This window comes from Crinia signifera, chromosome 19 (genome assembly GCF_055691185.1).
Source record: "Crinia signifera chromosome 19, ASM5569118v1, whole genome shotgun sequence".
Taxonomy (NCBI): domain Eukaryota; kingdom Metazoa; phylum Chordata; class Amphibia; order Anura; family Myobatrachidae; genus Crinia; species Crinia signifera.
The window spans coordinates 46,957,665-46,970,303 of NC_139226.1; the positions used below are offsets into that span (position 1 = coordinate 46,957,665).

The 12,639-nt window shown below is 45.8% G+C and overlaps 1 protein-coding gene across 22 annotated transcripts in view; it reads right to left on the reverse strand.

The window, feature by feature from the left end:
- The window catches only part of PHLDB1 (pleckstrin homology like domain family B member 1), a 198,677-nt gene that overhangs the window by 10,711 nt on the left and 175,327 nt on the right, over positions 1 to 12,639 (reverse strand). For 20 of the 22 annotated variants that reach the window (XM_083162499.1, XM_083162498.1, XM_083162497.1 and 17 more), the window contains 6 exons: positions 12,039 to 12,149; positions 10,199 to 10,288; positions 5,925 to 6,092; positions 2,621 to 2,773; positions 2,193 to 2,306; positions 1,990 to 2,092 (listed from right to left, as the gene is read on the reverse strand). In XM_083162499.1, the coding sequence (XP_083018625.1) occupies positions 1,990 to 2,092; positions 2,193 to 2,306; positions 2,621 to 2,773; positions 5,925 to 6,092; positions 10,199 to 10,288; positions 12,039 to 12,149 (739 nt within the window). The remainder of the gene's footprint in view (positions 1 to 1,989; positions 2,093 to 2,192; positions 2,307 to 2,620; positions 2,774 to 5,924; positions 6,093 to 10,198; positions 10,289 to 12,038; positions 12,150 to 12,639) is intronic. The other 2 variants (XM_083162507.1, XM_083162510.1) reach the window with 1 other exon arrangement.

The following is a 12,639-nucleotide window of genomic DNA, read 5'->3' on the forward strand; positions in this document are numbered from 1 at the left end:
TTTTGAACCAAATGGAATGGGTCGTGTTAGAGGGTATATTATAATTGTAATAAAATTGGAGAAATTAGCTCATCGCGTAGTTTCTGAGGTGACCAAATAGCGGCTGTTGTCACACCATGCATGATGCTCGGTCTGGCTCCTACTGCATGCGAAATGCACACAAGTAGAGGTATATTTACTAAAGCTTCTAAAAGTGAAAAGTGGGGATGTTGCCTATAGCAACCAATTTATTATTTTCTAGGATGTGATAAAGAAATAATATCTAATTGGTTGCTATAGGCAACATCCTCACTTTTTACAAGTTGCAGTAAATTTACCTCAGAGATGGAAAAGATGACCAAAACTGGAATGGGGGAGGGGGCAGACAGGCTGAGGTGACCCATCAGATGCCTGGTTCATTCATCTAGTGGTTTATGTTGGGAATCCTAATCATCATTTCATCATTCCTCTTTTCCCTTCTTATACAGAGGTGTCCAATCTCATCTTACACACAATTGTTTGCAATCGCGGGTTATTTGCTGGCTAGTGTGCCCAGGAACATGAGCTGCCTAGACACCAAGGACCCATAGCATTGCATGGTGCATAGTCACATGACACAAGTCACATGTGGGCTTGACTAGGCATAATCACAACCCGTCTGTGGCAAGGATGAGAGAACAGATCTGTAGGTCCTGTGAGCTGTCAGCACATGGAGGTTTTTCCAATCTTCAACTAAATATCACTTTTCACCAATCACAATTACACAGCCAGTACTCCACATCTATTGCAGTACCTCCCCCTAAAACCGGGATACGGTCACATGCATTAAGGTTGACATGACTGAAGGGCGACATGCAGGAATGCATGCATGGGTTTTTTCATTATTGTTTTGAGCCGACATGTGCCGACAGGCGGTATTTCATGCCCTACCATCCACTAGGGAATGGTTGGAGAATAAAACACTGTGCCGAGCGCAGCGAGGCACCGTATCCGAAGCATGGCGAGTGCAGCGGTGCTACGTTTCAGTGTCCATGTCGACACAAAAAAAAAAAAAAGAGTGAAAAACCCCATGTCGACCTAATGACCCTGTCGACCTAACCCATGTCGACCTTCAGTCATGTCGACCTAGTTGCTGTCTATCCAATGATCTATACTCCTAAAACCAAAGCGATCCCCTAACACATAGCAGCAATGCTGACCAGTTAATTGTCAGTCACATTGGACAATGCAGTGTCTGTGGGGTTAGTGAGCATGGCCCCCTTTCCACTACACTGACAAGCCTGGAAGTGTGGAACCACAATGGACCCTCATTTATAATTCCATCCATGTGCTGCAACTTTTATGAAGTGATCAGGCCTATGTCCCAACAATGTCATTCACTGACACACAGGGAAAAAGGAAAAGACACCGCAAACATTTTGGGCTACCTGTGACTTCAGATAGAAGAGACTTCTCTACGTTCACGTCATCGGCTAAAAAAGACATACAGATCGGGAGTTGAGACAAAGGACGGCACAGGGAGCATGAGGAAAGCAAAAATCACCAACAAGGCGAAGTGATACATGTGCATCTATTGGCTGAATCTAATTGTCAAATGGTCAATTTAAATATCATGATAATAAAAACCGCAACAACAATCAGACAGGAGATGCTAGAAAACCATTACAGAAAGAAGGAAGATGGAAAGAAGATGAATGTCAGCTCGGAATTACCCCCCAAAGGAAACCTAAAAAGCATGTGACAGCAATGGCTCACCACAGGTAGTGTACAGCAGTGGTTCTCAACCTTGGTCCTCAAGTACCTACAACAGTTCACGTTTTCCAGGTCTCCACAAGTGAAATAATTAGCTCCACCTGTAGGTCTTTTCAAATGTGTCAGTGAATAATGAGTGCACCTGCCAGGTGATCTGTAAAACATGAACTGTTGGGGGGGTTCTTGAGGACCGAGGTTGAGAAGCACTGGTGTATAGTACATATAGAAATTGTGACATGCTGGACAAGGGGCCATCACCTTTTTGCTGAAGGGCTAGTTGTCTCTTGCTCTGTATGTCCTGCAGAGTGACTGCCAATCCGTGGGAAAGGCTGCCTGAGCCATTCTGGGTCAGCAATGGATTCTATGGGAGGAAGAGCGCAGGAAGTTTGTATACATACACACACATATTTATCACACACACACACACACACACACACACAATGGGTATTACAATGAGTTACCTTTGGTGAAATGCTCCGGCCAAGTGTGGCAACAGAGAACTGGGAAGAGGGAGAAGCCACTTTCATCCGCGGTAAAGTACCACCACCATCCATTTCCGTTCGAGAGTAAGAATTCTGAAAGGTTGGTTATGGCATTTGTAAGCTTGGCTAATTATCCGTACAATGAATATCATTTTTCTTCTTACAATGTGGTAAATTGTAGTCTAAGATCCCAGACATGAAGCTTGTTACACAATATACTGCTATACCTTATGCATTTAAAAAAGCAATGTTTGAGGCAATTACAGAACGGTTTTCATGGGCACTGTATAATTGAGCATATCAACCAACAAATTCCAACCGAGAGTGGCAAAAGTATCGAATTAGACTTCTAATGAGCCCAATAAGAGATATTTGGGGTGGGGAACTAGAGAAGGGAGCGTTGTTACCTGTTGGGCCTTACGAGAGGAGTGAGATTTGGCAGGGAGGGGCGGAGGGGAAGAAGAAGTAATGCTAGAGGGTTCAGGTGCAAATTCCTGGTGCCGGTCTTCCTTGTTGGGAACAGGAGGTGTAAAGTGACCCTCGTTAGGCACGGAGCCAACCTGAAGAAGCGGAGAAGAAAACGGAAAGACGAAAACGTAGTGCAACAGGTTGAGAGAGGCGTGGAATTAAAAAAGCAAACAAAACAAGAAAATAAGAAGTGATAAATGAGCCATAAGGTGTTCTTTGAGATCTTAGACCTTATTCTGGTTCACTCGCAAAGGAAAATTCCATCTCAAATTGCCAAAACCATGTGCACCGCAGGGGGGGGGGGGAGATTTAACATGTGCAGAGAAAATATTGGCGGCTTTATTTTTACACTGCAATATATAGATCTCATTTTGAAGTAAAACCCCACCCAAATCTAATTCTCTCTGCACAAGTTACATCTGCCCCCTCTGCAGTGCACATGGTTTTGTCCATTTGAGAAGGAATTTGCCTTTGCGAGTGAACCCGAATAAGGGCCCTTCTTTATATATATATCTGTGTGTACAATTGCATTATTAAAACGACCACTCAAGCTAAAATGCAAGTAATGTTCTATAAGGACTGAACTGCAAAAGAGACAAAAACTTATTATAAAAAAACATTATAATAGCAAACAACTAAAGGGACCTACACATGGGGAGATTTGCTGAGCTATCTGAGCAATGCATTTCGCTCAGAATGCTCAGCAAGATCACTCCTGTGTCAGCGCCGTGTTCTGAGCGATCTTTCCCCCGGTGAGAACACTGACCCTGACCGGCAATTAAGTGGATTTATCCAGCATGTTGCATCTTAATCGTCGGGCGATAGCGACACGCGGGGCCGCGCAACACTATCGCTATGGACCCTACACACGGAGCGATGTAGGGGAATTTTCTAAGCGATCTAATAAGAGAATAAAACAGTGTGCCGAGCGTAGTGAGGCACCCTACCCGAAGCATGGCGAGTGCAGCGGTGCTACGTTTCAGTGTCCATGTCAACTGTGTCGACAGTCGGGACAAAAAAAAAAAAAAGTAACTACATTTTGTGAAATTTCATGAAACCACAAAGTACTCCTTTAACCAATCATCCCCTTAGCCACCTGCTACTGAACTCTCTATGAAATCTCCTGATTAATTTCCCATTGCCCAAATACTGGTTCCGGCCTGATTATTTTACGCAGTGCTGGAGAGCAAAACTCCATTCCCACTGCCTTTTCCGTTTGGTCACCACTTTCTCATGTAACCTCCCAGCACTTTTGGTCTGAGATCTTGGGGTGTATTCAATGCTGTGGGCGAGTGGCAACAGCGAGCAGGGCTTCCTGCTCGCTGTCACCACTCACCATGTCAATATTCAACGCACCCCCCTCATACGCCAATTTCCCCTCGCTCAGTTTTTTGAGTGAGGGGGAATTGGAGTATGCGGCTGCAGAAGCAGCGAAACTCGCGGCTAAATACAGCGAGTTTTCTGCATTAGCCGCAGGCCTGGCTGTTTTGGGGAATTCTCGCTGTCACTATGACGGCGAGGATTTCCCAGGAACGTTGATTAGGGCGAGCGGATGGCGAGGGGGTTAAACAGCAAGGGTCGCTGGTTTTCTGAAATCCTCGCTGTTTAACCCCCGCGCTGGCCGCATTGAATACGACCCCTTGACTTCTCCTCACTTTCATGCTCTCTCTAGTTTCACTGCTGACACCTCCTCCCCAATTGATTTCACGTTAGCCAATCATGGATCAGTTGCAGGCCTGCCTTCCTATCTCACCGCCACAACACTGCACGTGCATTTTTTCCAGGGCAAATCTTCAGTGTATTAAGCCTGAAATCAGCGCCAAAGCAGGCTACTTCTGTGCACTGATCAAACTTGCATTTTAGTTTGTGTGGTTCTGTGTATGCTGTGTATCCCTGGACAAACATACAAGGCAAAAAGAAATGTTTTCCAAAAATTTTCAAGCCTATGACAGATGAGTATAGGCAGGGCTATTTTTCAGCAGGCTCCAGCAGGAGCCGAGGGCCTTATTCTAGTTCACTCTTTCTGACAAAATTCTTCTTAGATGGACAAAACCATGTGCACTGCAGGTGGGGCAGATGTAACATGTGCAGAGAGAATTAGATTTGGGTGGGGTTTTACTTCAAAGTGAGATCTATATTGCAGTGTAAAAATAAAGCAGCCAGTATTTACCCTGCACAGAAACAAAATAACTCACCCAAATCTAATTCTCTCTGCACTACTTACATCTGCCCCCCTGCAGTGCACATGGTTTTATCCATCTAAGAAGGATTTTGTCAGAAAGAGTGAACTAGTATAAGGGCCTCAGTTCCTGCTGGAGCCTGCTGAAAAAGAGCACTGAGTATAGGTCTTAATGCAACCACAAACTTAATGGAAAATTTGTTTGTTTTGAAAAGAAGAGTAAATAAGAAGAAAAGGTACTCGTTTCCTAGCAGGGTGCTCACTAAGCAAATAGCTTAGCGGGCGATTCTGCGTAAGAAAATCGTATCACAATCCGTTTTTGCTTGCGATCGCGATTTTCCTATGTAATGTACTCAGTGCTATTTTTTCCTCCCAGGCGGTGCGATGCGAAATCACATGCGATCGTATAGGGTGCGATGCCATTTACTTTACTATACAGTTGTATGAGATGCAATGAGATTGAGGCACCCCCCCCCCCCCCCCCCCCCAGTATCCACGCCACCCTGAAGTGTGGCCAGCGGCTGCGGAACGCGTCCTCCCGACCTTTTCATACCCCCACTATCCACGCCGGCGTGCAGTTGATCTTATATAGTGAAGCCCGAGCCCGAAGCGTGGCGAACATAGCGAGGGGATACGGATTACGTTACATGTATTCCGTGTACGCTCGCCACACTATATAAAGTCAACTCCACGCCGACGTGGATAGTGGGGGTATGCAAAGGTCGGGATGACGCGCTCCACCGCCGCTCACCACGCTTCGGGGTGGCGTGGATACTGGGGGGGGGTGCCTCAATCTCATTGCATCTCAAACAACTGTATACTAAAGTAAACGGCATCGTACCCTATACGATTTTGCGGTGCAATGCAATCGCACCAGCCAGGGGGAAAAATAGCAGTGAATAAATTACATAGGAAAATCGCATCCCATGCAAAAACACACATGCGTTGTGATGCGATTTCACTATGGTACCGTACGTAGTGAAACTGGGCGCCCTGCTAGGAAACAAGTACCGAAAATTTAAATAAAAATAAATAAAATAAAGCTTTGTATGGAGTGAACAAACCTCCGGGGAGATGGAGGCAGATGAGGATGATGAAGAGAATAAAGGAACAGGAGGGGGCTCTTCTCGGGAAGGAGAGCGAGAGGCGGCTTTTGCACCAGTATCAGCAATAGAAGCATCGCTTGCAGTCATGTTTCCCAATATATCATGAAGCTGGTCTAACGTGATGTACTGGAGAAGATACAGTAAGGCAGTCTTTAATATTCGCTAAATTTCATTTTACCTGAAGTTCAAGGATCTTTACATAATATATTTACAGGTGACTTCTTACAGTACTATGAAAAATGAACATTTACTTGGATAAAACTGTTTCCTTGGGGTAGGAAATGTATACCGTGTCTCCCTGTGGTTCTGGTTAATAGATCTACAGGGGAAAATTTACTAAAGGAAATTTGTAAAAAAATAGGTGTATTTGTATCCAGAAATACACTTATTTTTGACATTTACTATCCCGAAAATACGGCAATTCGTAGTCGTATTGATGTGCTATCAATACGAATACGAATGGCCGTATTTTCGGGATAGTAAATGTCAAAAATAAGTGTATTTCTGGATACAAATACACCTATTTTTTACAAATTTCCTTTAGTAAATTTCCCCCACAGTGTCTAAGACAGACAGTCAAAAGGCCGACATGTGTTGACACGACAGGGTGAAAAGGTTGCCGTGCATTCTTTACAATTTTTTGTGGACGTTTTCCTAGTGGACTGTAATTGAGAACGGTAAAATGTGCGGAGCCACGTGACGTTAGGCATTACACTAATTGGCTGTCAACACGGACATAAAACAAATTTAAAAAATCCACTGTCGACCTTTACCTGCGTCTACCCTTTTTATGTCAACCCTTTGACCCCATCAACCTATTGACTGTCTATATGGATACGGTCTATCTATTGACCTAAACCCGTCACCCTGCATGTCCCCAGCCCCACCTCAAACAATACTATGAATATATCATCCTCGTCCCAGTTCTTTTTATTCTGAAATGTGAATTTACAAATACAGGGCATAGTCAAAAACCATGAAACCGCAAAGGAGAACCGAAAGAAAGCTGCAGAGCAGCTCTGCACCTCTGCGGAACATAAAGCTCTACCGTAGAATTCAATGTGCATGACATATCACCTAGCAATGATCTTAGTGCAGTCACACTGCTATGCGATTGTATGACACCCTGCTGCAGCCTTCTAAGGTTAGGAGCCGCAATAAGAATTATTTGAACAATTGTTATTCTATTTGTAAATCAGCAAATTACTCCGTTAACGTTCTTCAAAAATTGATAAACACGTCATTAGTTTAGTAAATGCACAAGTTAGTACATCATAATTTCACTTACCGGAGAACACTATTCAGTAGGGAACATTGCCTTGATGGAAATAAGCGAGGCTTTAGGATTTGATTGAGTGGTCAAAATATATAAAACTGGATTCTCTCTCTAACTATAAATAGAATCCTAGATCCAATGCTCAAAATAAGGAGAACTAGTGTCTGATGATTAATGATCCCAAATTAACTTCAACCAACTGTGTGGATGATCAAATCTACACCTTACTTACTGAGTTTCTGGATGCCAGGTGGGCAGTTCCGGGACATAGATGCATGATTGTTTTCCTGTCCCCGATAAACAATGCTCATATTACCAGCATCGGAGAGCAGTGTATATGGACAACAGGGATACAATTAAGGAATCCCACCAACCATCCATTATCACAGACGTCTGCAAGTGGGTGCTAGTGGCTGCAGGGGGTGAAAGGTTTTGCATTCAGTAATTTCACCCTGCGGGACGTTCAGACCACCAGATTTTCATGAACCTCTCGCCTTTCTGGGAGAATAGGCAGGTATGATCAACACTGGACCCGTGTAATGATATTCATTCAGTTTTTAGAAGGTTGACTTGTTCGGCCATGTTTGACCCCTGTGTTTACAGGCCCTATGGGCCTGCTCATTTAGCCCTCTGAGTCTGTCAGTGCTCATATGAAGGAAATTAGATGTTGCCGATAGCAACCTATTGGCTTCTAGATATAATTTATGAAGTGCATTTTATAAAACAAGTAGTAAAATTGTATTGGTTGCTATGGCCAACTTCACTTGCCCACTCTAGAATATTTGCGGCTTCTCCCGCTTGGACTCCTTTACGCAAACAAATTGAGCTCTCAAGGGCTGAAATACAAAGGCTTGTATAAGCCTTTACATCATCATAGTATCCAATCAGCTTACAACTGTCATTCCATAGACGGCCAGATAAATAATAGGTAGAAGCTGATTGGTTGAAACGGGCAACTTCTCCATTTTATCCTGAAGGTTTGATACATCTCCTGCTAGAACATTTACACGAGTGTATAATGGAGTTTAGCAGGGAAACATGCATGAACAGTGAGGATAATCTGAACCATGCCATTTTAACAGGGAACAGAGCTCTGTACCAGATGTTAGTAAAATAATGAGAAATAATATCTTTCTCCAATAAAAAGTGTCAGCTACTTCAAAGAGCTAAGAAAAGCTGCAAAAAATAAACAAAGACAAAGCCGGGCAGATGAAGAGAAATAAGAATGTAAAGATGGAAAGAGACCAAACACATAAAGCATTAATATTGCACAATGCACAGTTTGTAAAGTAACACAATGCACTTTACAAATGGACGAAAAGGCGGAATAGGATGGCAGCTGGGGCAAATGGTTCCAATAAACGGATCAAAGAAACAGCAGACCTCCGAAATAATTATTTCCCTCAACTTTGCCCTTTTTCACTTCTACTTTTGGCAACTTCAACCCTTTTTGAAAGTGAAGGTCGTCTTAACAAAAGATGTAAAGGGGAACCATATGGTAGCAACATAAATGTTAGTTAAAAAAAATTAAGAAGAATAAAATCTCATATTACAAAAAAAACTGTTACCTCTCATATCTGCGGTTTGTGCAAAGCCTATTGCATGAGAAATATTAGCTCCCCCCAGTTTTATTCCATATAATAGTCTTATCCTTCAGATAAGTCCCTGTTCTAGAGAATCTATGGGCCCTTTTCGGATTGACACACTCCCTTGCGCATACTCTGAGGTGTCTAAGATTTGCAAGGAACACGGGCTACACCAGGCACCCGGCCAGTGGGAGCGCGGGCTACACCAGGCACCCGGCCAGTGGGAGCGCGGGCTACACCAGGCACCCGGCCAGTGGGAGCGCGGGCTACACCAGGCACCCGGCCAGTGGGAGCGCGGGCTACACCAGGCACCCGGCCAGTGGGAGCGCGGGCTACACCAGGCACCCGGCCAGTGGGAGCGCGGGCTACACCAGGCACCCGGCCAGTGGGAGCGCGGGCTACACCAGGCACCCGGCCAGTGGGAGCGCGGGCTACACCAGGCACCCGGCCAGTGGGAGCGCGGGCTACACCAGGCACCCGGCCAGTGGGAGCGCGGGCTACACCAGGCACCCGGCCAGTGGGAGCGCGGGCTACACCAGGCACCCGGCCAGCGGGAGCGCGGGCTACACCAGCCACCCGGCCAGCGGGAGCGCGGGCTACACCAGCCACCCGGCCAGCGGGAGCGCGGGCTACACCAGCCACCCGGCCAGCGGGAGCGCGGGCTACACCAGCCACCCGGCCAGCGGGAGCGCGGGCTACACCAGGCACCCGGCCAGCGGGAGCGCGGGCTACACCAGGCACCCGGCCAGCGGGAGCGCGGGCTACACCAGGAATGGCTGTGGACTTTATAGTGTTACATTATGGATAATTTGCTTCTTGTAGCTGACTTTGGTATTTGAGAAGAGAGAGGGGTTATTGGGAGAGACAGGAATTGGAGAGTAAGAAGTCATTAGTATGAGGGCAGCGGTGTGCGCATTCATGCATTGGTGAGCTATTAGTGTGCCAATTATCACTGACAGTAGACTAAATCTACTTCCATTTAAAGTGCATGCCCATCTGTTTACATTAACCCTTCCTCTTATAGAAGTAACACGACAATCCACATACAAGATCTAGATCTAGCCTCTAATCATGGCTCACTTTGCCACAGTCATTCCTGTTATCCTGGCCCTGCTTGCTGGCCCGCTCCCCTAGGATTATCCTCATCATGTGGTGCAACTCTAATCTCTTCTCACACTAAATCCTGAACTAAACCACAAGTATCCTCCAGTACCGGTCGTATTACTCCTGCGCCACAGTATCCTTGCAAAACACAAATCCATGATATGGAGAATGAAATATATATATGTGTGTGTGTAAATTAAGGAATGACAAGGACACAAGTGCTTAAACAGGATAATAAAAAAAACTGGAGCCAGATGATTGGTTACCTCTCGCAGAGCAGATGACCCGGTGGGGTAACCCCGCCGCCCCGCCAATGTTTGGTATCTTTTCTCCAACTGAACCAGCTTTTCCTTCTCCTGTGATAACATAAGTACAATGTAATATACAATGGACATACAGTATGTTGCAATGCCATACAATGTATACTTAAACTGTGGTTACAAAAAAAAAAAAAACTGGCAAAACCAATATTAATACCTGTAATATGGTGTTTTCTAGAATGTCTTCAAGAAAGAAGCAGTTATACCCCTTTCACACCAGCCAAAATTCCCGGGTTGGCCCGGGGAACAACCCGCGACTAGCACTGGCGTGCAACGTTCCCGGGCCAAATTCCCAGGGAAATTTGGCAAGATATCAACCCTGCTAGCTAGCAGGATTGCTCCTGCGACCAGCCCGGGTATGAAAGGTACTTACACGGGTCCAGGTGGTGGGGTCCGGGCAGCAGGCGGTGGGGTCCAGACTGCAGGGATCCGGGCAGCAGCGGCTGGACGCTCGTAGCACTATTTGCCGGGCAGCGGGGTGGGAAGCGTCGCTGAATTTGAAAATATATTGAAAAGACTGGCCGAACGCTCTCAGCCAATCAGCGTCCGGTCGGTCTTTCCAAAATGTTTTCAAATTCAGCGGCGCTGCCCACCCCACTGCCCGGCAAATAGCTTGCAGCGCTATTTTCCCGGCAGCGGGGCAGGAAGCGCAGCTCAATTTGCGCCATCAGTCCATCAGCTTCCGGCCGGTCTTTTCAATATGTTTACAAATCCAGCACTTCCCGCCCCACTGGCAATGCCGGCAAATAGCACTACAAGCACCCAGCTGCTGCTGCCGCCCAGATCCCCGTAGTGTGGACCCCACTGCCCAACGCCCAGACCCCGCTGCCCCCTCACACCAGGAAATGCAGGGACAAGGGTGGTGTGAAAGGGGCCAACCAGGGAATGTCCCTGCTTGATCCAGGGACCATTTTCCCCGGTAAATCCCTGCATTTTCTGGTGTGAAAGGGGTAGTATTCTAATTAAGGGGGTAATTCAGTACCACTCACTAAGCAGCGGTCCAACGATGCGCATTGGACATGAACTCAACAAAAAAAGATTCCTGTTGATTGACAGGGTAAATTAAATTTTGTTACCATAATATTGCTGTTGACCCCTAATCCAGAGGTTCCTAAATGCGGTCCTCAAGGCACCACACCAGTCCAGGTTTGAATTATGTCCATACTCGGCCACAAGTGAATTAATTAGTACCACTGTCAATTCGATTTAACTACATGTGTTGAACCTCTGCCCCAATATGTTAAAAAGTGGACTGTTGTGGTGCCTTGATAATCGCATTTAGGAACCTCTGCCCCAATTTATGGAGCCCAATATGCTGAACTAATGGAAGTAGGGCCACAAAGAAGGGATCCACTCCAGTCAGCCTAATAAGGTGCAGCATGAAAAAGTTCAGCAAAAACCTTCACTCGCATGGTAAAAAGCCCACTTAAAAATACATAGAGGCCCCTGCAGCCAGTCAGCGTAGGACCTCTGGAGAGAGGTGTACTGAGAAACATGGTGGTCTCCATAGTTGAACGAAAGATCCCACAATGGTGAACCTGCTGAAGTATATCAGTATTGTACTGCTAAATTAGTGACAGATGGACTTTTAGGGAGACGTGCCCAGGGCTAGGGCATATTTGGACTGGCGAGCTAACGAAAAGTTACAGAAGTGGCAGTCATGTACAGCCTCCCAGCAGATGTGCTTCCAGCAAAGCCTCTTGATTAAAGGATGCAATCACAGCCCAAAACAGAACATACATTTATCAGGCCGACATTTCTAATGCAGAACAGATCTGTAGTTCACCTTATGTAGCTGTAGCAGGGTCGTACTTCTTTCCTGACCCAGATGCTCCGCATCCTGAGCAGCTTGAAAACGGATTTGATTGGCCTGAAGTTCCAGTGCAGACAGACGTTCCTGATACAAAGAAAAAAAGAATGTACTAAACTAAAAGTAGCTGTTATTGGTAATGCTGGCTTTTACATAATGCAGAGATCTGAAGGATTCATGGGGAATACACATGGGGAGATTAGAGCCCCATTTCTAAGAGATCTGACCAGATTGCTTAGAAATGAAGCACGGATGGCTCAGTGTGTATGGCCCCGGCAATAGTGATACACTGCCCTGCGTGTCGCTATTGCCTGACTAGATCTATACTGCATGCAGCATATATCTAGTGATCACCAGTGTTCTCTCTCCAGAGAGCGCTGGCCATGCCAGATCGCCCAGCACACATCGCTGGTGCATCGCTGTGTCGTGAGCAACCTGTGCGTTACTGCATCACTAAGCACAGAGGCTCAGTCGCTCCCGGGCGTAAGGGGCATAAGTAATACAATTACTGATTACACATATATTCAAACTACAAGTTATAAGTGTATATACTGTCAAAATGACAGCTTCTGCAATG